Source organism: Canis lupus, chromosome 6, assembly GCF_048164855.1.
Source record: "Canis lupus baileyi chromosome 6, mCanLup2.hap1, whole genome shotgun sequence".
In the NCBI taxonomy this organism is placed as follows: Eukaryota; Metazoa; Chordata; class Mammalia; order Carnivora; family Canidae; genus Canis; species Canis lupus.
The window spans coordinates 25638237-25663416 of record NC_132843.1 but is presented as its reverse complement, the minus strand read 5'-3'; the positions used below and the strand labels follow the sequence as shown (position 1 = coordinate 25663416).

The 25180-nt window shown below is 36.3% G+C and overlaps 1 protein-coding gene across 15 annotated transcripts in view; it reads left to right on the top strand.

The window, feature by feature from the left end:
* NOL4 (nucleolar protein 4) overlaps positions 1–25180 on the top strand; it is a 521978-nt gene that overhangs the window by 310772 nt on the left and 186026 nt on the right. The window contains exon 1 of one of the 15 annotated variants that reach the window (XM_072829202.1): positions 23284–23538. The exons of 13 other annotated variants lie outside the window; for them this stretch is intronic. In XM_072829202.1, coding sequence (XP_072685303.1) covers positions 23520–23538 — 19 coding nt within the window. In that variant the 5' untranslated portion in view covers positions 23284–23519. Of the gene's footprint in view, positions 1–23283; positions 23539–25180 lie in introns of those variants that run through there. One more of the 15 variants, XM_072829203.1, reaches the window with a different exon arrangement.

Sequence of the window (25180 nt, the reverse complement as noted above, 5' to 3'; positions counted from 1 at the left end):
ACAAACTGGAGTAACTTATTTCTCTTCATTTATGGCCTTTGTGCAAAAATGAGGGAGCCAATGACCATATTCTAAAAAGAGAGAAACTTTGAGCTCACTATATGATGCCAGGCTCAAAATAAACAGAACTGGGAAAGGGGAACAATGGCTAGGTGAAAATGGGCACCACTGACTGAGATCACAGAATAAAGTATATACAAGTATATACTATATACTGAATAGTAATTGAAAGGTAAGGAAGGAATTTAGCCCATTCACTACGTTAACTAAAGTTTTTCAAGAGGTGGTCCTAACCAGTTTTAAATAAGAAACTTATTATATTACTTAGAGTTTTCCAATTCCTGTCTTCTGAGCTTATTTCTTTTGTAAATACAGTAATGATTGAACTGGAGCCAAATGCTGAGAGCTGAAGACATGTGGGGATTTATTATATCCCTGAGGCAGTTTGGTTTGGGCTTCTACTATGTCAGGATCTTGCTAGGTGAGGGACAGGTCCTACTCCAAAGCCTAATTATCCTTGGAAAGGCATTGCTTCAGGAATCTTTGGAAGAGCAAGCTTTTCTATTCTTGAACTGGTCTCAGAGGTTTGGAACGTCTTTTGGAAAGTCCAGAAGTCAGTTTAAGAATAAAAATCTTAGGACATCAAGGTCTTGGGGTTAGTATATATATAATGGTCAGTTATGTACATTAAAGATAGCTTTTGGGATCCCTGGGTGGCGCAGCGGTTTGGCGCCTGCCTTTGGCCCGGGGCGCGATCCTGGAGACCCGGGATCGAATCCCACATCGGGCTCCTGGTGCATGGAGCCTGCTTCTCCCTCTGCCTGTGTCTCTGCCTCTCTCTCTCTCTCTGTGACTATCATAAATAAATTTAAAAAATTAAAAAAAAATAAAGAAAGCTTTTAAAACTACCCAGTATGGTTGATGGTTGACATATACATTATAGTAAATATTGAAGGTAGAAATATTTAGCACAAAAGATAACACTATGATATGAATACTTTTTGCTTTTAAAAATCAAATTAAGATTTAATTTTGACTATATAAAATTTGATTCTATAATACATTGTTGGGTTACAGAGGCCACTTTAGAGAGTTGTAATATAGCAATGATTCCTCCTCTTTTTTAAACTTTGAGATTTATGCTCATGTAAAAATCTTCTCCTTATATTCTTTAAGTTTGACTTTATATGTCTCAGGACAAATATGTAAGATGCTAAATTTATCTCTCAGGATTGCATGTAAGTAAATGTGTAGCATCGTGTATGGGAAGATGGCTGGAACAGTTGTTGAAATTGGGTTATATGTAGAAAGACCAGAATGTTACTTGGGTTTATGTACTTTTGGTGATATACACTTCTGAAAGCAGATGGGGGCCAAGGGGCATTTCTGAGCCAAGAGTGAGAAATAGGAGCAGGGCTCTGTGAAAATGTATTCTACAAATGTGGAAAGGATAAATCTATGGTATGGGCAAGAGTTAAGGGGAGGTGTTTAGGACTGAGAAGCTAAACTAGCATAGAAAACCTGAGAATTAAAGGTAAGGAATAGGTGAGAAAGCAATCATAGCCACATAATCTAAGGAATTTCATGTGTTGATTTACTCAGCTAAGGTTTTATTTGGTCACTGCCAAGATGGATGGTAAGAATTACAGAGCAAAATACTATGTTCAGGCATTCATAAAAAAACACTTAGTCTGGTGGGACTAAGAGATAGAAAATTAAAATGTTTTGTAGTAAGAAATGTGGGAAACTAGGGGGTATACTTGGCCAATGACTGGATAGCGTTAAAGAACCTTCAAACTTGGAAATGCATGGGTGCCATTAGTAGACGTAGGGAAAGCCAATAGGAAGAGACAGGAGGTTTTGTGAGACGTGAGGAGAGAAGTGATAGTAATGGAGACTGCAGTGAATTTGATTTGGCCATCCTGTTTGATCTTTAAGACTTAGAAAGAAATATTGCATTTAACTGTAAGAGTTAACTTACCCATAGTATAGTTTGTTTGTTTGTTTGAGAGAGAGAGAGAGATCGATAGAGAGTGGGGGCAGAGGAGGCAGAGGGAGTAGGAGGGAGAGAATCTTAGACAGGCTCCACGCCCAGTGTGGTAAAGCCTGGTGTGGGGCTTGATCTCATGACATTGAGATCATGACCTGAGCCTAAGTCAAAAGTTGGATGCTTAACCCACTGAACCACCAGGCACCTCATAATGTAGTGTATTTTAGAAGGTTGTGTTAGTGCATAGAATTTCATAGTGTCTTTAGCATTTACTTTACTATATTTTGTTTCTCTTTAATATTTGTACATAGCAATTAGAGTATGCAAAAACTTGATATGTGTTTTCATTTTGAAGTTCAACTTTTTAGCATGACCAAAAAGAAGTTTATCTTTCATTAGTTGGGTATGACCGTTTAAAATTTAATAATTTTTGTCTTTGCATTGTGCTCTTGGCACTAATATAAGATAAAAGTAAGTTTAATACAAAGGAAAAAAGATATATTCAGCTGAACTTTTAAGAAAACCACTTTTGTAGAACTTACCCAATGTGCTAGGGTCAAGTATTTTATATTCTTTTCTATCTGGATAATGGCATAATTTTCCATCACTGTAGTCCTGAAATGAGAAAAGTTTTTAATAATTATAAGAACAATATCAACAGTTAAGATCTTTTGGTATGTTACGGTTTATAATTATTGGTAAAACAAAAACAACCCTGCCCAAAAAAGACCCCTCTGTACCTATATAGAAGAAAGAGAGAAAACAATTTATTATAGTGTAGGGATATATGGTGATGTCAAAATGACTACAAGTTCTGCACAGAATCTCACACATATGTATGTAGTTAAGTAGAATAAAGAATAATAACTTCTCTATCTTTTTGAGAAGTAAATAGATGCACCTGATTGTCTCCTATTTCTCTTGTGAAAGAAAGCTAATTCTGAGCTAATTCTGGAAGCTTGAATTTACAGTTTGAAGGGTCAGAAGTCTTAATCTTGCTTTGGAAAATCAAAAGGTTGGTCCTGTTACACCTGAATATTTTCAAGAAGACACTCTAAAGGGGATGGTAGGGAAGCAGCTTCCTGTCTCCTCAATGAAAATCATCCACTTATCCTTATGATGCACCTTTTCTACACATTATCTCATTTAATTATCACAACACTGTCAGACATATATAATTACCATTGTGTCCCAGTTTTATGAATAAGTAAACTGATGCTTAGAAAGGTCAGGGAATATTTTTAAAGTTATAGAACCAATAGTAGGAGATTATCCAGCTCCTTATCTCACATTCTCATTTCTTAAATGAGGCATTGTAGAAACTCATTTTTGGATGCTACATGGAGAGGTAATAAGGAAACAATCATTTTTATTGTTCTTGCCTTAGGTATCTATGAACACTTATGCCCATGTTATAAATAAGCAGGCCAAAAAAAAAATAAGCAGGCCATTGGATACAGTCTGGTCCAATTTTTCTGTGCAATAACTATTTCACAGAATTGTTTTGGGAATTAAAAGAGATAAGCAATGTAAAGAAACTTGCACTGCACTAGGTACTTAATAACAGAACAGTCACAGAAACTTATTCCACTCCAGGAAGAGGAGAATGATGAAGCAATTGGAGCTTTATTTTGGGGGGATTTTATTTATTTATTTTAGAGAGAGAAAAAGAGCAAGAGGAGGAGCATAAAGAGAGGGATAAGCAGACTCCCCACTGAGAGGGGAGCCCTATGTGGGGCTCAATCTCGAGATGCTGAGATCATGACCTGAGCTGAAATCAAGTCAGGTGCTTAACCAACTGAGCCTCTAAGGCATCCCTGCAATTGGAGTTTCAGTAAAAATAATGCTGTCCTGAGATTCAATGTGATGAGCACTGTGTGTTATATGTAAGTGATGAATCACTGAATGCTAACTCTGAAACTAATGACACACTATATATTAATTAATTGAATTTAAATAAAATTTTAAAAAATAACACCCTTACCCTGGGTTCCTTCTGCATAGACAAATTATAGGAAAATGAAGACAACCAGAAACTCCCACTCCTCTCAAAGATAATGCTAAGCTCTTCCTTGTTATGGACCAGTTAAATACTCTGCAAACATGAACTCAATTAATCATATCAATTATCCTATAATGTAAATGATACACCTGCCCCTGTTGTTTCTATGGGGAAGCTAAGGTTCTGAGAGAAGGTCCAAACCACCTGTCTTATAAGTGAAAGGCCTGGGTTTGAATCTATGTTTTTCTAGCCACAACACCTATTCTTTTAACCACAATATTATTCCATGTGTTGCACACATGTGTAAGGTGCTATGAGGAAGGTTAGTATAAGATATAGAACTGTCAGGAAGGATAGTGGCGACAGGGTGGGAGTGGTCACACGGGGAGGCCTAGCAGATACAATTCCCCTTTAGCAAATACAATTTCTCTGTACAATAACTATTTCATGGAATTGTTTTGGGAATGAAGGGAGGTTGTAACCAGAAAAACCTTGGAGGACACTAGGTGCTAATATATGTTAGCAGCCACTATCATTCAACTATAATCTTAGGTCTCAGTTACTGCTCTGACTTTTCCTTTTCTTTCTTTTTCTTTCTTGTTTCTTTGTTTCATAGACAGTCTGCAAATATACATGTTACCTCCCTTCCACTTTATCTAATAGTCTGGGAGATGATTAAAGGTTCACAGAAAACTTTCCTAGCACTTGACCTCCCAGGTGTATCCATTAGGGTTCCTTACGATTGGGATAGGCAACAGTGGAAGTATTCCTCTAAATACCATCATGTATTCTCAGTTTTTTCTTTATTGTTGTTGTTTTGTGTTTTGTTTTTGTTTGTTTGTTTGTTTGTTTGTTTCTAGAGAAAGGGGCTCAGTGGGAGGAATATCTTGAGAGTTTTTCATTTTTGCAAGTAAGGATGCCATTACTGGCTAGGGAACTTGCCTCTTCCTGTATGTAGCCTTCATTCATAGGTTTCACTGAATGTGTTATAGAGGGTAAGAAAATTAGCACCAGAGGAAAAAAAAAAAGGGCATTGTTTATAATCAGGCTCAGAGGAGTCAGTGGCTCAGTATTTGAGTCAAAAAATCAAAATATACTAAAGGATCTTCAAACTTTGTGATCTATAGAAAAAAGGTTTTCACACGTGAGTCCTGAATGCATGTGTATGTATTATATCACATTGCCTTTTAAATCACATGCAGAAATTCACACAGTGGAAAACTCTCTGAAGGCTATTACTTAATCTGTGACAGAATCACTTATATCTCATACTTTTTAGTAAAAGCTAACAATATGATGATCAAGTTTAGCCCTGTATAATAAATATTAAGAACAGCAGTTCACATAACAATATGGTTAAGACAATGATTTGTGGAACAAACCTAAGGTAGATTTTAAAAGAAAAATGAGAAATTGACTTTAACACTGCCTGTACCTTCCAAACTTGTCTAATAATGGTCACCCCAATTAGTAAAAAAGGAAAAAAAAAAGAAAGAAAAATCACATATAACACTTTTCTAATGCTTGGAAGGAACCTTAGAAATTTTTAAAAATCCCAGAAGCCATGACTTAGACGATACGGCACATGTGTATCTTCTCTCTAGAAATTGCTTTAAGCGAGTAGGGAATTTAAGGGTGATAACCAAGTTTTTTTTTTTCTTTTCTGTAGCTAATAAGGTCCCAAGGGATGACTGTACCCATATCAGGAAGGAGACATGTGTTTCTCTTAACTCCTGCCAAATAGGGATCTTCTTCACCTTTAGTTCTTTCCTCTGGTTCCCATTCTACACAGTGGGAAAGAAAAGGCCCAAGAATATGATTTTTCTTTTTGGCTTATTTTTTGTTACAAATTCTCACAGCATTTTTCTCAAGTTCTTTTATGATTTTTTTAGAGCTTAAAATTTTAACCTTGTTAATTTAGCATTGTTTCTTTTCAACCCCAAAACTTGGTTTTCTTAGTGGCCCTTCCTCTCTTAAAGCAAATATAGTTTTTAACTGGTCAAGTGAAAAAGCAGAACTGGGAGTAACAAGATATTGTTAGTAACTTTATAATTTTAAATATCTTAAATATATATTTTTAGAAATAATCCATTATAAGCAAATTACGTGTTATTGGACCTGTGGTATAAAATTAAGTTTATAATCTGGCAAATATTTATGTTATGCTTTCTCCATACTAGATTATCAGATAAAATCATCTTCAGCATGGTATGTGACATTTGCCAATGTAACATGTTCTTGGCACAGATCTCTAACCTTCTAGAGATTAAATGAATCTCTTACTGGTTTTACCAAACCAGAGGAAAATCTTGTCAGGGTAATTGAAATATAAAATATACTTCTGATCAAATGTACCTGAACAATTTTGGTTCAGAACTACCCCAAATTCTGGGTTGTATCATTGTCACAGTGCATGTTTCAAATAGGTCCTGTTTGTTGTTTATCTACCCTGGGAGACCTAAGTTAGAAATACAAGGAGATTTCACTAACTGTTGCAGTGTATTCATTTGTCATTGCCATGCAGCATAAGGAAGTGCGAAGCTCACACACTTTGGCATAACACATTTCCCTTGGAATCTCAGCCCTATACCTCCACTGTAGTTCCTTCATCTACCTACTAAAGAGCTAAGAACCTGACTTGCATATTGCCTTATTTCAAAGATCAGTGGATAAAGTAATAAAATGTATTAATAAAATATTACACATTTGTTTTAAATATATATTCATGTTTAAAACATTTAGACTTCCTAGAGTCACTTCCATCACCAATATATTATTAATAAAATATTACATATTCATCTAAATGCATATTCATGAGAAAAAAATTTTTAAAATACAGAAATGTGCAAAGGGAGGGTCCCCCATTTCCTACTCCCTGTATACTATCCGCCCAGTAGCCTATTGCTGTTAGCAGTTTGGTTTGTACTTTTCCAGAAAAGAAAAGTAGATAAATGATAGCTGGTTCAATAGCTATCCTTTTAAAAAAATGGTCACCAAGATTTTGAATATAGGTATCATTTTTATCATTTTTAATCAGTTGTTGGAAAGGTCCTTTTGCCAATGATTTGCTGAAGTTGTCATAGTTTTTTATACTAGCCAATGCTACAAAAGGCATAACAATTTATAGACTAAAAGAAAAGTAGAATGGATTTAACCACACACTTATCTTTTGGGAACCATTGATTATTTGTGGCAGGATCCCTTCTGGAATGACAATTAAATACACATCTTAACATTATAAGTACCGAAATAGATGCTAAGCCACATTAAAAACTAGCTCTTGGAATATTGGTCTGCAAATGTCTGCAGAGCTGAAATGTGTAAATTAGAGATTCACTGGAGTCTGCTAGCCAAAAGTGAAAACGAAAGTGCTTACAGCTCGCTAATTAATGCTGCATGTCCAATTTGATTGCACAAAAAAAAAAAAAAAAAAAAAAGAGCCACCAAAGCCTAGGAAAAAGCAGTGACCTGGGAGTCAAGAGAACTGAGTCTCCTTCTATTCTACTACTCAGTATGGGACCATCCTCTGACAGGTCTGGCCTTTGTCCTCAGTGTAACCATTTAAAAATAAGGGTCATATTGCCCACCCTGTTAACTTCTCTGAATTGGCAATAAAATGGAGGGAAAAACCAAAGCGATCAAGTTCCAGAAAAAGCATGACCTAACAATAATTTATTGCTGAACTGTTAATGTTCTGATGGCTGTACTATTGAGATATTTTATGAATTTTTAATGAGTTTCTACCAGGTCAGACTCTTCAAGGAGCAGTTAGTAGAACTCACAACTGTTTCTGGTCCATGACAAGATAAGTGCAGGATTTGAAACAGCAATTTTATGTCTGTAGAATTTAATAATAAACAAATGGGTTTGTATTGTGCATGTTCTGTTTCAAGCTTTGCTTCTTTGTTTTATCCATGCCATACAATTGGAATGATTCCTTTCCAAATAACTATGTTATTCAAAGTGAAATAAGTGCTTCTCCTCAACCACTTTCCTCCTCTCTCCTGTCTTCCTTCCCTTTCTCTCCTTCCCCTCTCCTATCTTCTCATCTTCATCTATTCACCCTCTTGCCCCCTTTCCCCTTCACTTGCTATGACTCACTCTCCTCACCGTTCCCCTTAATCTTTCATTTGTTTTCATCTACTCTGATTTACATAACTGAGAAACTTTATCATCTACAGAAGGGAATAAATAGTAACCTTGATTTCAATCATGGTCAACAAACAGAGCTCTTCAAATAGTCCAATTTGGAGGAAATATACATATTTTATTTCTGATTACTAAAGGGTATGTGCCTATAGCCCTGTGTGTTGTTTCCTCTCTCCTTTTCTTCACTCTCTGCATCCATTTAGATTTATTTAGAATTTGGTAAGCCCCTCACATGTGGGATGGTTTGTGCTTCACACCCCACTATATCCTCACCTCCCATTCCCTGTTCCTATCCCTAAAATGAAAAATAAGCAAAAGTAATTAGAACTGGAATTCAGGAATCTGTGAATATTGAACCTGAGCATGCTCAATCTTAGGATGCATTCTTGCATGTACCCTTTAAAAAAGAGAGATAATGGGATGCCTCAGTGGCTCAGTGGTTGTGCGTCTGCCTTTGGCTCAGGGAGTGATCCCAAGGTCCTGGGATTGAGTCCCACATTGGGCTCCCCTCAGGGAGCCTGCTTCTCCCTCTGCCTATGTCTCTGCCTCTCTCTTTGTGTCTCTCATGAATAAATAAATAAAATCTTTAAAAAAGAGAGAGATAATATTAAGATTAAGTATGTGGAGGTTGAAATTCAAAGCTTTTATTATTAAGAATATAAAGTGACACCTAGGTGGCTTACTTGGTTATCTTGACTCTTGGTTTTGGCTCAGGTCATGATCTTGTGGGTCCTGAGATTCAGCCTGGAATCAGGCTCCTGACTTGGCAGGGAGTCTGCTTGAAGATTCTATCCCTCTGCTCTAACCCCAATGTGTGTGCGTATGTGTGTGCTCTTCCTCTCTCTCGCTTAAATAAATAAACCTTAAGAAAAAAGAATATAAATACAATTGGAATTATTCCTTTCTTTCTTATGATTTTATTTACTCATGAGAGAGAGGCAGAGACACAGGCAGAGGGAGAAGCAGGCTCCACGCAAGGAGCCCGATGTGGGACCCGATCCTGGGGGTCTCCAGGATCACACCCTGGGCTGAAGGCGGCGCTAAACCGCTGAGCCACTGGGGCTACCCAAAATGATTCCTTTCTAAATGCCAGAAAATGGACACTAGATTTTTACTTAGGCCATTGCTTTCCTTTGCCTTTAAGATAGGATTCTTGCCATAAAAAAGAGAAAATTGTTTATTTTCTGAGGCATGAAATCACTCAATTGTAGTACATTTTGCACTGCTTAATAACAATTGTAACAGCTGACATGATTTGTATGTGGATTAATATGAAATTTTGTCCTGGTTTCATCAATTAACTTATTTTCAGTTGTTTTATCACTGTATTTGCTACTGCAAATTGGTTAATATACCTTGGTGGTTACAGGGAAAAGACACATTTTGGGTAAGAACATATTTAAATAGAATAAGATAAAAAATGTCCATGTCTTGGTTTAGTATAGTCTAGAAAATAATGTTCAACCCATATCTGCAAAGCTTCTAAGCATTTTCTCAGAAAAATAGAGGATAGTATCTTATAATAAGTACTTCTGTGCCTCCAGGGACAATATATACCATGTTGTTTTTTTTTTCCCCCATGACTGGTGTTTGCAGCATCATCAGAATTGGATGACATGAGGTCATCTCCTATAGAGGTATGTAGGTGAGAGAAAAGGATAGTGGCTCAGGAGTCAGCTACTCTGAGTGTGAATCACACCTGTGATACTTTGACAAAGTCTTTCAATCAAGATCCTAGCATATGCCTCTATGGTATTAGATTAGCTGGGCCTTCTTTGAGGATTACATATAATGAAATAAGTATTCAGCACTCAAATTTAAATTATTTTTAATGGCAAACGGCACTAATTAAGCAATATAGTTTTTTGCATCAGTTACTTCAAATAATGAGGGCAGAAAGGAGGTATCAATTTTTGTAAGAATGATGCCACAATAAGGGAGACAGTGATTTAAGAAGCCCAGGAAGAGGAAGTGTAGAACAGCCAGGCCATGAATTAGCCTTGGCCTCACTGAATCATACATAGGGTTATCATACAATTTTTTGCCCAAACCAAACATTTGGAATGAGAGGGGGCACAATTAATTATTACACTGACACCAAGACTATGTGAGGCCAGCCTACCACAGACATAATCCCTCTGTTGTATACCTGTTTCTGTGTCCATCTGTCCCCCCATTATGGCTTTCTCTGATGAATTTGGCTTGCTAATGGCCCCTCTTACCTTGTCAGTCCTGTGCTCCCTCATGACTTTAGCTATGGTTACTGAGTAAGGAGTTTGGGTTTCTGAGATTTGTATTATGCTAAATAACAAAACAGCTGAAGTGATTTGCATGTGATTATGTTATTCAAGGCGAAATAAGTGCTTCTCCTCAACTACTTTCCTCTTCTGTTCTCCTCTTCCCACCATAGATAATTGTAGATACAATTATCTGGAAGTCATGTTGAAATACAAATTCTGATTCAGTAGGTCTGTGGTAAGGCCTGAGATTTGATGATTTTAACAGGTTCACAGGAGATTTTGATGCTGCTCATCATTAGCCCAGATGTTGAAAAGAAAGGTATTAGTGTAAATTCCAAGAGATAGAAATTTTTGAGCCAGTTCACCTCTCTGATTTGACCATAGTAATTATAGCTTTGACCTCTTATGGTTTGATGATCATTTGGACAGGTGCCTACTTTGGCATTTTGGGCCTGGGGAGGTAATATGGCTGGCTACCAAGGCAGTAAGTAGGTTAATTTGTTCTAGAAGGGAGTATAGAGAGGAGCTCATATACTAAAATGATATGTTCAATGTAAATTAGTTGTCCCATTTCTTTTCATGGAAAGCCACTGAGGAAGGAGCTTGAAAAGGTGCCATGGGCACTGGACACCTCTCTAAACCAGGCCAGTCAAATCTCAGTAAATGTTTCTTCTTTGCTAAAGCCAAGAAACAACAGATTTCAAATCGTAATCCACTGTGCTTTATCCAAAGAAAGATTTTATGGATGGCCATGGTTGTGTAACATCAATATAGCAGCATGAGACATAGGGGGTAAGGAGTTTATTTTGAGCAGCTCTTGGCTAATTAGAAATAATCACACTGTAAGAGCTCTTATCTTGGTATTATTTAGAGTATTTAAATTGATATAGTGAGTACAGAAACTTGGACTAATTAGTTTTTTAATGGTCAACCAAGACAGATTTTGTAATTTTGGTATGAGGGGAATTCAATGATTTGTTATGATAGAAACAGCATTAATGAAAATGAATATATATTCCTGATATATAAAGAATATTCATTACCTGGGAATCCTTTTTTCTTAAAGATTTCATGTATGTATGTATGTATGTATGTATGTGTAGAATGAGAATGGTGAGTGGGGGAGGAGAAAAGAGGGGCAGGGAGAGGGAAAGAATCTCAAGCAAATTCCCTGCTGAGTGTGGAGCCAGCTGTTGGCTCCATCTCAGGACACTGAGAACATGACCTGAGCTGAAATCAAGAGTCTGACGCTCAACCAATTGAGCCACCCAGGCGCCCCTCATTACCTGGGAATGCTTTCAATTCTTAGTCATTTTTATTTTTTTTTTAAATCCATGCTGACATTACCTCTTACCAGTCCTTTTACTACAAAAAATAAAATAGGAGCGAGACCCAAAATATTTCCTCTTCATCCATTGACATTTTAAGAAATATTATATTTCTACTTGTGACTTGCTAACTACACTACTTTATACGAAAGAATATTAGAGCAAGGTCCACACTGTCTATGAACATTTGGAAAAATATGACAGTTGTGTGAAAAGTTAGTGTAGAATAAAAAAATTTTGAACTTTGAAAACCAAGACTTTAGAAAGTAAGATCAATATAAGTAGTGTTCCTCAGATATTGATAGAGATGGGTCTCTGAGAGAGAGCCTGTGCTCTGAAAGGAGGATTTGGTGCAAGATGGCCACCTTGATGTTGCCCAGGCTGCTCAATTAGAGTTGACCTAATTCCTCAGCCATCCATGATTTGAAAGTTTGCTTGATTTCAAACTAGATGATAATTTTGAGAACTTTCATGGTTCTCTTGAACCATAATCCTCCTTTCCCCCCAAATCAGTGCTAGAACTAACCATCGGTTTTTTAATTTGAATATTTAAATTGACTCAAGTATACCAAATTTGAGAAATGTAAAACGTGGGAAGAACCCTTCTATATTTACTGTTTGTTAAGGTCCTATAATACAACAAAAGCAAGTACTATTTCTATTATTGAAAATGTTTCACCATTTATCCCTGGGTGGTAACAATCATCTGAATGCTATGTAGACCCATGATGTGTTGTCTAGGATTCTGATTTTTTTTTTTTTTAGGATTCTGCTATTATTAAGACATTTAATTATAAAATTACCTGGTTTATAGTTTACTCTCTACATTGCAAGCATAGTGCTTGTTATTTTTTACAGAGCATTTTATTTTAGATTTAGGCAAGTAGTTGTTTCTCCCCTTTTCCCCACTTCTTTTATATTTACTTACAGTCCTTTCAACCTGGCACCTAGAAGTATCTATACACCTTGTGTACTTACTGAATGCTCATACATAGAGGTGAAGCCATCCATGGTCATTCAGATTTCACATCCTGTTCCATGAGTGTGGCCATGGGTCCTTGTCTACCTCTCACCTAAGCTCTGGTGATCTAGTGTGATGGGAGAGATGAGTGTGGGAATGTAAGTAGTGGTATTAGAACTTTATCCTTTTGGGGTGGCCATAGGGCCTCTGGCTTCTTTGTGCTTTGAATAGATTTTAACTGTGGCCTGTGGGTAACCCCTTTATTGCTTTATTTATATTGAGGTATAATTGATATATAACATTGTGCTAATTTCAGGTATACAACATAATGTTTTGTTGTATGTGTATATCAAAAAATGGTCACTATTATAAGTATAGTTAATATCCATTGCCACACATAGTATAAATTATTTTTTCTTGTGATGAGATGAAATCACTTTTCAAGTAGAAAAATAGCAAATATGCTACTACTGTTTTCTTTCAAGAGTAGGACTTCAATTTTCTGTATCTTCCAAATACTGATGTTATGTTGGTTTTCTTTTTATCTCTTATTTCATAAATTATGTTATTTTTTCTCTTCGTATTTATTTAAAGCTTTAGCAAATTTCCTAAAATGGTATCATTTGATATTATTCAGTCTTGAATGTCAAACACAGTTGTCTATGGTTATAAATATCATGTAATTGGTCAGCCTGTACTTATAATCATGGAGATATTGAAAGTTCACCTGTATTTATAAGAAATCATAGCTACTCAGTTTATGCTAATTGCACGAAGGGTAGACAGAAGGCCTTTGTTACAGTGAGTGGAAGGTGGTAGTAGGATATTCACTGATCACTGATTTTATGAAGTGCTGCAAAATGGGTAACCTCAGATGACACCTTTCAATTTAGTGTCTCTAAGAGCTTCCTAAAATCTAAAGTTAACTGTTTTTTCCCCCACATAGCATATTATCTGTCTTTTTCAGGTTTTTCTCTTCATAATACCTACCAGATAGGTGTTTCCTGCTGAGTTATAGCCGTACAATTTAGAGAAAAATTTGGTCTAGAATTAAGGGGCCAGTTTTTTTGTTTTTTTTTTTAAGGGGCCAGTTTTTTAATCCTAAATTTGCCACAATCAGTGTGACTTGAGCAAGTTCTTTATCTTTCTCAAGCTCTTTAAATTACAAAAACTGATAGTGTTATCTTAATCCTAGATCTGTTTTTGAGTTTTGTAAAGGTAGTGACTATCAAAATGATTTATATAATTAAAATGTGTAATGATTCAAATCAATTGATATTATTCAGATGAATCTAGAATAATTTAGTCTTTTTTAGAAAGATATTAGTACTTTGGCAAGTGTCTAAATAATAATGTTTTATAAGTTGGTACCAAAACTCTTTCTGGCTTAGAATCCTTTAAGATAAGTTCATTAATACCACTGTTACTGATGATGATGGATTTCAACATCAGAGGTAGAAGTAGTAAAGAAAGTTTGGTGGAAATCTCTTAGATATAAACTAATGAACTGACATTAACCATGTTTTTACATTATAAAACATTGGCTATAATAACATCAACGATGCTAGAAAACAGAAGTCTTAAAGCCAAGAGTAAGGTAAATTGTATCAGTTTTAATCCAATCTAGAAAATGGAGGCCATTCCATGTTATTCATTAGAAAAACTCAATACCAGGAACTATTTGCGATAGTATTATAAAAGCAGAAAAGCTAAACAGAAGATAGTAAAGCGATACAGGAACTAATAATAGAAGGAAGCCACTGCTACAGCTGGAGGTGGAGAAGTTGGGGAGGAATTGGTGTTACTAGAACCCAAGAGCCAGAGCTACCTACCTTGTTGTGTGAGATTCACAGAAGATGCTTCCTGGCAGGGGCTGGAATATGGGGAAGATGCATCCTGAAGTGGAGCCAGAGAGGATGTGTGTGTAAAGTGGGGGTAGGGATACTCACCCTTTTCTCTCTCTCTCATGCTCAGTCTTTGCTAGCATCTCTCATCATTTGAACTAAGACATAAGACAATAGGCAGAGAAATCTGGGAAGTGGTTTGCAAAGAATAGGAGAAGAACAGATCAAATCAGCAAATGACCAAAGTGTAAGATGGAATGTGTGTGGAAGCCTTTTATAATCCTACTTTAGGATTTGTTTTTTGTTTTTTAGGTCTAAGAAGTTCTTAGTGGCTCAGATTTCTTGCATCTCAGAATGTTAGGGATGAGCTCAGCTTCCTTGTTGAGTAGTCCTGGCTTACTGCAGTAGGGAGAGGAACTTTGGTGGGAAGGAGGGCTTAGGAGAAAATACTGTGGAGCATGCACTCTAATCATTAGACTCTAAGTTCCTCTAAAAACATGGGTACTAAATAGATCTAGTATTTCTCCCTCTTATACACACTCCCGAAGCACAATACGCTTCTTCACCTGCTCGTGAATGGCAGAAAATACCAAGAGTAAAAGCCTTTCATTCAACAATTAGAGATAAGATATTTAAATTACAAATGCCTAACTGAAGTAATATTATTTCTGTGGGGAGATTTCAGTCAAAGGTCAATTAATCAATCAATATGTCAATCTCTTCCTTAGTAAAATCATTTATATCGAGCCAGTGTGCACACAAATAGCCGGAAGATTGGCCATTAAGATGGGACAGAGAACATGGTGGACCCAGATGACAAACTTTGAAGGTTTTGACGATTTTTCCTAGAGTGGTACTCTTTACCTCCAATATGAGCAAAACCAACAGTGATTTCAGCATATGCGAGCACATAGGTGTTATGTAGTTCTGCTTTACGGGCTAAGTGAAGACTCTTGATTTTACAAACGTACACTTGACCTCAGTAAAGATCTTCTTTCCCAGGAGTTTGCTAATCAAGGTAGTCATCTTGCCTGAAATAATGCCTTTAGTTCTTTAGTTACATTTACATTCGCTCTATGGGAAAAAAATCCTATTCTTTCATGAATCCGTTAAAAGTGGGACCATACTGGCAATAAGTGCCCTTGTTTATTAGTTTTGACCAAGAGAATATTTGGCTTGCTGGCATCATTTTCTGAAAATTTCCTGAAGATTTATTAAATGAGGATAAAATATCCTCAGATTCAGTCTTACTAACCCCCAATGGCTGTTGGTTGTGGTGTTCAGTTTTCTTGATATCAACAGTGGCCTCTTAAAATTGCATATTCAGTGGAGCCTGCTTCTCCCTCTGCCTCTCTCTCTCTCTCTGTGTGACTATCATAAATAAATAAAAAATAAAAACAAAACAAAACAAAAAACTCTTATCCTCATACGTTAAAAAAATTGCATATTCATGTTGGATATTGTCTACATTGATTTCTCACATGTGGCCCCAAAACTCTTGTATGAGAAATACTTCTGGATTACCTGCTATTTAAGATGAATTAAACCCAGATTTCTAGGTTTTGTTAGGATAGAGGTTTTTAGTGTTCAAGTGGATCTGCATTTTTGACAGTTTCCTAGAAAATTCTGAAGCAATTAAAGTTGGAGAACTATTTGATATACACCTATCATATGAAATATGCTCAACTAATTAGAGTAGTTTACCTATCCCAATACACGAAAGAAAATCCTTTATGTTTGTTGCTATATTCATTTCATATTGCTGTGTAACAAATTACCACACACTTAACAGCTTAAAGCAACACTCCTATTTCACAGTTCAGTAGGTCAGAAATCTAGGCAGCCTCTTGTGACTATAGAACTGAGGTCCCTGTTTCCTTACTGGCTGTTGCCAGAAGCCTCTATCATCAGCTCTTTACAACTGCCTACATTCCTCCTTGTGTGACCTCCTCCATCATCAAGCCATCAATGGCACACTGAAAACTTTTATGCTTCGAGTGTCCCTGACTTCTGCCACTAACTAGAGAGAGCTCTGTGCTATTAAATGACCATGTGATTAGATTAGGCCCACCCAGCTAATCTCCCTATTTAAGATCCACTGTGCCACATGACATTGCATAATCTCAGGAGTGGTATCTCACCATGTTTACGGGTTTGGGGAGTTAGGGTATAGAATCTTGAGAGGAAGAGCAGTTTCTAGATTCTTCCTACCACAGCATCCACTGTAGTAATGATTCAATAAGTGGTTCAAAACAATATAAAAGGATGTAAAAAGACTCAGTCTTTTTTTTTTAAGCAGACATTAAATAGATATGTGATTATCACCTCCTATGATTATCCAGTTCAATGAATAGTTATTGAGTATTTACTATGTAGCAATCATAAATTGGTAAAGGAGTAAGAACTGGAACTTTCCCTTAAATAGCTTACATTTCATAATCAAATACCTCTAGAAGTAGAAAGTCTTCTTTAATATTTTGAGAATTTTGTCAAAAAGATTTCTCGTATTTTGTATAAAAATACTGATTATGTGTGACTTCTAATCTTCGATCTGACAGGTAATAAAACACATTCACATCTTTAAATTTGATTTAACTGTATTTCTCCTCATAATCTATGACAATGTTCTTTTCAGGTTTAGAATCCTCTAGTTCTTTGACTGTATTTTATTATGATTTCAAGTCCCTGCAACATGTATGTTATATTTTTAGTAAGACATAATCAAGTCACTTAACATTTCTGTTCCTCAGTTTTTTCAAAAGTGAAACAAATATTATACAGTATTTAAGATTGCCTTTTTCAAGTAAAAATATTATCTTTGGCTAAAATAAGTGAAAACAATACACATAATGGGAATCCAATGGAGAGGTACTGGAGTTTCTGACAAAATTCATAGAAGAGTTAGTCACCCAGCAATCTGGGAATGTAGGAACCAAAGACAGCCCCAATTTTAGAAAAGTCCTGGTAAATCCAGTGATGGTAATTTTTGTACATTTTTTCTAGAGGTTAAAATATAACAAGCTAGTTCCAATGACTCCCTTTTTCTGTCTCAAAGCTCCAAATTTTTCTAAAGGAGCAAGGGATTATGGTTTCTGGAGCATACATGCATATTAGAAATGGATCATATGCACTAGGTTTCCAACCCAATGGGTGCTTAGTACATTTGGCTGCTAAAACATACAGACACACACACCACACCATTCCATATCACATATCACGTAACTTTTTCATATAACCGAAGATAATCCTACTGAATACTTACTACCTATTTCACATAAACCTCAACCAACCTCATTCTTCCCCAAATGGAATGAAATCTCTCATGTCCAGCTATGGCATTCAGAGATGGTATGGAGGAGCCCAGTTTCTTTCTTTCTTTTTTTTTTTTTTTAAGGTTTTATTTATTTATTCATGAAGGACACACAGAGAGAGGCAGAGACATAGAGGGAGAAGCAGGCTCCCTATGGGGAGCCTGATGAAGGGCTCCATCCCAGGACCCAGGATCACGACCTGAGCCGAAGGCAGACGCTCAACCACTGAGCTTCCCAGGCATCCCAAGGAGCCCCAATTTCTGAGGCCAGACCATCAAGTTATGTTCATTCTTATTTAGTTCTGTAACAATTGAAGCTATGTGATTAATGGACTAATTAGCATATTTATCTACTACCACCACACCATATACACACAGTGGAAATAAAACTTAAAAAAATGAGAAATGTATTTTAATCATCAGACACTTAACAGCAAACAAAGAAATTGAGATAAATATTGCACTCCTTTCTGCATCTCATTCCAAAGGATAGTATGACTAACCAGCTCCACTACTCACTCCACATTGTCTTTTCTTTAGCTAGTGGTTAAACTACTCAGTAGTTTTCAGATGGCATATCATGTCATGGTATGAGATTTTATCTCTGCCTATAAGGATTGGGTTGACAATATTTTCCTGTTGGCGGAGTAAAATGAGAAATGCTTCAGGTGCTTCTCTGGGCCTATATCCCAATCCATTTTGTTTTTTGGACATCTTTCATTCCCTTGGTATTCAGGATCAGTGATCATGGCCAACACACAGCTCTTATCTATTCCCATTGTGGCCTACATGGTGTGAAATGGGTAGTTAGTTGTCTATCCATTTTAATGGAAGTGTCCTACTTACAGACCAGTAGAACCTATTCCTGCAGAGAATTGTGAGAAATGTCACTACCATCTCAGAAAAGCCTTGTTTTTCAGACTGATATTGTGCTAAGAGAGAGGCAGCTGGTTTAGAGCATATATTACATCCTGAAAAGCAGCCCCTCAGGCTTGGATTGTATCTTTCAGTGGCATCGTAGCCGAGTTTTTAATAGTTTATTCCATTATTTTAGAATGTCCATAGTTTTCCAATAATGGAGTAGAGAATAAGAATAATAGCTCTATAAAAAAAAATAATAGCTCTATGAGAAATCATCCAATTATTTATTTTATTTTAGTATGATGTGATTTCCTTGATTAAAATTAATGTGTGTGAGGGAAAGAGTAGTATATAAAACATTCTGAGGGTTCATATGCAGTGGTGTTGGAGGAAGAAGGGGTGAGTAAAATGCAAGACCAAGGAAAAAATAAGTGTCCATTTTGCTGAGGTCAAGTAACTGTCTTCTCAAGTCAGAGGCATCTAATACAATTGTTCTCCCCTAGCCTAATTATGAAAGATCTATCAATATCATCCTTCTTTCAACTTCTATTAAGAAGCCCTCCAAACTTTCCCTTTTCAAGTCTCTACATCATTTGGCTGCTGCTAAAGAAATACCATAAAAAATAACCTCTATCTTTGTTCTAAAGAGAAAATACAGCCAGACCTACTGCTCAAGGTTCACTACATGGATTTCATTGGCCATTTGGCCTATCCATGAAAGCACCTGTACCATTGCAGCCTTTCACAGAATCATGGAAACCCAGCTGACATTTTTCTTTCTCAATTTTTCATGAATAATTTCATCTAAGAGAGTAAACAGAGATTAAAGAAGGAACTCGGGATCCCTGGGTGGCGCAGCGGTTTGGCGCCTGCCTTTGGCCCAGGGCGCGATCCTGGAGACCCGGGATCGAATCCCACGTCGGGCTCCCGGTGCATGGAGCCTGCTTCTCCCTCTGCCTGTGTCTCTGCCTCTCTCTCTCTCTCTGTGTGACTATCATAAATAAATAAAAATTAAAAAAAAAAAAGAAGGAACTCTTGTATGGCAGGTTGTGCTCGTATACCTCTGAGGCATGAGCAGACTCCTTTCTATATACTGTACTTCCACTCAATGAAGGAGGGCTCCTAAGTGCACATAAATTTAACATTCAGTGAACCAGGTGGTGCTCAGCTCATGATGGCCAGCTGGATAAAGAGTCAGGAGCTGTTATCGAAAAGCAAAGCTACCCTAGGAAGAATACGGGGCCCTGTGCTAAATCATGTTTTTTACTGATAGAATTTCTCTGGTTGGAGGTTACCCCAGACTCCATGTCCAATCCTGAAGTGCTACAGATACCTAGAGTACCATCTGATCTATTTTTGTCTTCACAAAGGTCAAGTGGAAAAGCCACTTCCATTGCAATCAAAACCAGGGAACCTACTTGGTGATGTGCCTCCTTCTTATAAAGAGGTCAAGTTTTAAGAACTTATCCTTCACTTTGGAAGGGAAAACCTGAATTGCTCTTTACTTTTTTATCTTCTATATTGGTTTTATCATTTTAAAATCAATGCTCTTTAACTTTTTATATATAACTAGGTATATACACATAGATATTTAAACTCCTTATAGGAGTTGTTGTGAATGATTGACTTCAAAATATTGCATCATTCTTTTATACATGTTTGAGATAGCATTACTTAAATAGTATATAGTCTAGATAATACTTTGCAAATACAAACAAAAACAGAAGATTGCTTTGTTGATTATCTTTTCAAAGATTTTTGTAGTGTTAAGGACTTAGAAGTGCAAGAGTTTTGTAATCAGCAACTAAAATGTTTGTATGTAAGAAAACAGAAGATAAAACTCAGACAGTGCTGTTTACTTAATAACAGTATTATAGAGGGTGAGTAAAATAGAAATCAAAGAATAGAAAAGTCATCAGAAGGATTTGAAGAAAGGAAACAAGAAAAATGAAAAATAAATTTCTAGGTGGCAACTACAAATGGACAAACAGTGATAAAGACAGGAATGTGTCAAGGTCTTGGGCTGGGGGAGGAATGGGGCTGCCCAGCAAAGGATCAGTTGATCTATCTATCTCTCTATCTATCTATCTATCATCTATGTATAATCTATCTCTTTTTGTTTCAAGTATTTATTTAAAATCTAGTTAGTTGACATATAGTGTAATATTGGTTTCAGGAGTAGAATGAGTAGAATTTATCACTTACATATGACACCCATATAATTTGCAATTTATATGTAAATTCATCACTTACATATAACATCACAAGTGCACTTCCTAATACCCATCGTCCCTCTTTGCCCATCTGCTGCCCACTTCCCTCCAGCAACTCTGTTTGTTCACTGTAGTTAGTTATGGTTTGCCTCCCTCTCCCTTTTTTTTCTTCCTTCCCTTGTCATTTGTTTTATTTCTTAAATTCCACATATGAGCATATAGTATCCTTCTCTGACTAATTTATTTCACTTAGCATAATACACTCTGGCTCCATCCATGTTGTTGGAAATGGTAAGATTTAATTATTTTTATGGCTAAGTAATATTCCACCATACACACACACACACACACACACATATGTATGTATGTATATATATACACATACATACACACCACTTCTTTATACATTCAGTAGTTGATAGACATTTGGGCTCTTTCCATAATTGGGCTATTGTTGATAATGCTGCTATAAACATCGAGGTGTATATACCCCTTTGAATCAGTATTTTTTTATCCTTTGGATAAAGGATAGCCATAGTGGCTGCACCACTTTGCATTCCCACCAACAGTGTAAGAGGGTTTGTTACCCTTTTTCTGTATCCTTGCCAACATCTGTTGTTTCCTATGTTGTTATTTCTAGCCATTCCAACAGGTGTGAGGTGGTATCTCATCATAGTTTTGGTTTGTCTTTGGATGATGAGTGATGTTGAGCATCTTTTCATGTGTCTGTTAGCCATTTGTCTGTCTTATTTGGAGAAGTATCTCTTCATGTCTTCTGCCCATTTCTTAACTGGATTATTTGTTCTTGGATGTTGAGTTTGATAAGTTCTTTTTAGATCCTAAATACTAACCATTTATCAGATATGTCATTTGCAAATATCTTCTCCCATTCTGTAGGCTGCCTTTTAGTTTTATTGATTGTTTCCTTTGATGTGCAGATTCTTATTATCTTGATGAAGTTCCAGTAGTTCATTTTTGCTTGCCTCCAGAAACATGTCTAATAGGAAGTTGCTATGGCTGATGCCAAAGAGGTTGCTGCCAGTGTTCTCACAAAGGCAGACTGGATTGCCTGCTTCATGTTGCAGGGTAGAGGTAGCTATGGTGTAAGATGTAGGGTATGGACATATGATCTTACTCATACATGGAACTTAAGAAATAAAACAGTTGAACATAGGAGTAAAAAACAGAGGGGAATCGTAAAACAGACTTACTAAAGAGAACAAACTGAGGGTTGCTGGAGAGGAGGTGGATTAAATGGATATGGGTTAAATAGGTGTGTATTGGGAAGGGCACTTGTGATGAGCCCTGGGTGTTGTATGTAACTGGTGAATCACTAAATCCTACACTTGAAACTAATATTACACTGTATGTTAACTAACTGGAATTTAAATAAAAACTTGAAAGGAGGGGAAAAAGATGTAGGGTATAGTCTAGCAATAGATATGCTTCCATTTTTTTTTTTTTTTTATAGGGGACCCTGGGCTGGGAGAAGACTTAGAGCAGAGATCAGGAGTGACCAAGTGATGAAGGGGACTGGCACCTAAATTCCTTTTTGCAAGTAGATTTTGAAGGATTTAAAAAATATATTTTTCATTACTAAGGTACCAATCTTTTGACACAGGGTTATTTACATCTATATTTTGGAATTAAAAGTTAGCTTTTTGGTGAGATATTAAAGGGCAATTTTCTAAGGAAGCACCAAAGGACTAGAAGACTATGGTACATTTGAGAGAAAACAACAAAAAAAGCTTTTTGGACCCTATAAGCATCCGACCTGGATTTCCAGACTAAATTTCCAAGTTCCAATCTTAAAATGAAGAATATATACATATATATTTCCCTATTCATTTTGCCCAAGGCAAGGCCATTATGAAGAACTACTGAAAGTAACTGAATAAGAATGTAGGTCAGATGCTTTGGGAGATTTCAAATATATCTACATCACATTATTTTTATATATATAGATAGAGAAAGGGAGAGAGTGATGCATACACATATATGTATGTTTATATATTTAATTCCACACACATCATACTTGCTGTAATATTTCATTCTCTTTATATAGAGAGAGCTAACCATTGACTCTTCTGATGACATTAGACATAATTTAAACAATTAGTACTTCTAGGGTCTGTACTAATTGATGGAGGGCATGGGGAGTAGGGAAGGAGAAAGAAGAAAAAGAAAAGCTGGCTACTATGGTTAGTGACACTGTACCTCACAAGCAAGAGCCACAGCTCAACTCACTTGGATGGCCCTCTCCATAGCGCTGGATCCATCCCAGCAAAAACTAACCTCAGAGTAATGCAACCCAAACATCCAACGGCCCTCCTGATGTCACTGGATTCCACACTACCCATCGTTACATTCTGCATTCTCTTCTGTTGCTAGGTACCCTGGGCACTCTTAATTTCTAAAGCTCCAGGTGCCGTTTCCTGCCACACCCCCCCCTTGGATTCAAACACATAATTTATAGTTCCAATGCTATGGTCCCCAGGCTGAAACTTGAGAGAAGCACCAGCACTGAATTGGGCCAGTGAACCTAACGGCTATACCTACAGATCTCAACACTGTACTCTTTGTGTAGCAGCTGGGTACCCACACGCCAGCAGCCACTTAGGATGGAGCAAATGATCTTGGGTAAGGAAACAGATTTCCCCTTTAAAGCAATAAACTGATATGAGTTGGCTCTGAATAGGAGTCTCAGATTTGTGGGTTCAAATTCTGAAAAAGTATCTTTAAGAGAAAATAAAAATTGCTAACATGGTCACAAGAAATCAGACAATAAAAATGGTTAATTTAGCTTCAGTTTAATGTCTGATCACTCTTTATATTGAATTTTTCTAATACTGACATCAGAAACTTTGTTTTAGATTTTGATTTATAAAATTGTGGCATGTAACATGATTGATTCTTTTACCATTTAAATGATAAAATGTGTGAATATATATTTTATACAAATAAAGCATTTGCTCTTCATAAAACATACTGATTTACTCACGAATGAGATATGGAAAGCTGTGGAATTCAGTTACCTTGGTAACATCTGGAGTGAACTACTCTGTCTAAAAATATTTTCTCCTTTATTGTTTATAATTTATACCAAAATTATAAACATATGACTTTTATTAAAGATTCTCTTCATAGATGATAATGTTTATCTTCTTTAAAATGTGAATAAATAGTACACTCTTTAGTAAATATGTATGATGATTTCAGACTAAAGACAGAGATGTACCAGATTTGATAATTAACTATAATAAATATTGGATTTGTTTTATGCTAGTAGAGATTTGGTTTTATTTTATTTTTTAAAGATTATTTATTTATTTGGGAGAGAAATAGAACACAAGTAGGGGGAGGAATAGAGGGAGAGGAAGATGGAGAAATAGGCTCCCCGCTGAGCAGGAAGCCCAACCCAGACATGGGCTCCATTCCAGGACCCTGAGATCATAACCTGAGCCACAGGTAGACGCTTAACCAATTGAGCCACCCAGATGCCCCTAGATTTGGTTTTAAAATGTGTGATATACTTTTAGGGTTATTCATTCTTTTAATATAAGAATGAAATTTCCTTACATAAAATGTTTAACATTTTTTAAAGGATTCTAGTACACAAATGTTAAATCACACTTTTTGTGAATTTAATAATTGGAATAATTGAGCTGGAATGTGTCCACTATGCTCTTCTTTGGACTTTTGTGGAAAGAAAGAAATAATCTGAAATGAGCTTGCATGCTCTAGCATTGGATTCGACTTCATATAAAGGATATGCAGAATTTTCTGAATTACTTATATAAATTATTGCCCTCTTTATTTCAAAAGCCTTACATATTTCATGATTAAAAGATTTTTTTTTGATTTCTCAATAGCTATGGAACATGCTAAGTCATATTATTTATGACAGGGTTTCTTTAATTCTCTTATGTATGTTTTCTTTCTGCATGAAGTCTTTTGATGAATGGGAATGTAAAAGGAATAATTTATTAGGAGCATCTTGACATTTGAATACTTTTTAACTTTTCAAAAAATAATTTTAAGATATTAAGTTCTTAAAATACTATTTTACTGAAATTCAAGCTCCATGCCCTTTGTTTTTGTTATCCATTGGAGCTGGAGATCTGGCCTTCCTCCTGGACCTTTGTCTGTCCTGTCTTACCTGTTCTTTTCTTAGGATGATTCTAGTACCCTCTTGTTCTACATTACTGCTGCTTTGACTTGGGCTTTCAACAATGCTGATCCAGAGGGCTTCTGGAGCTCTTAACAATTTCCCCTTTTGTCA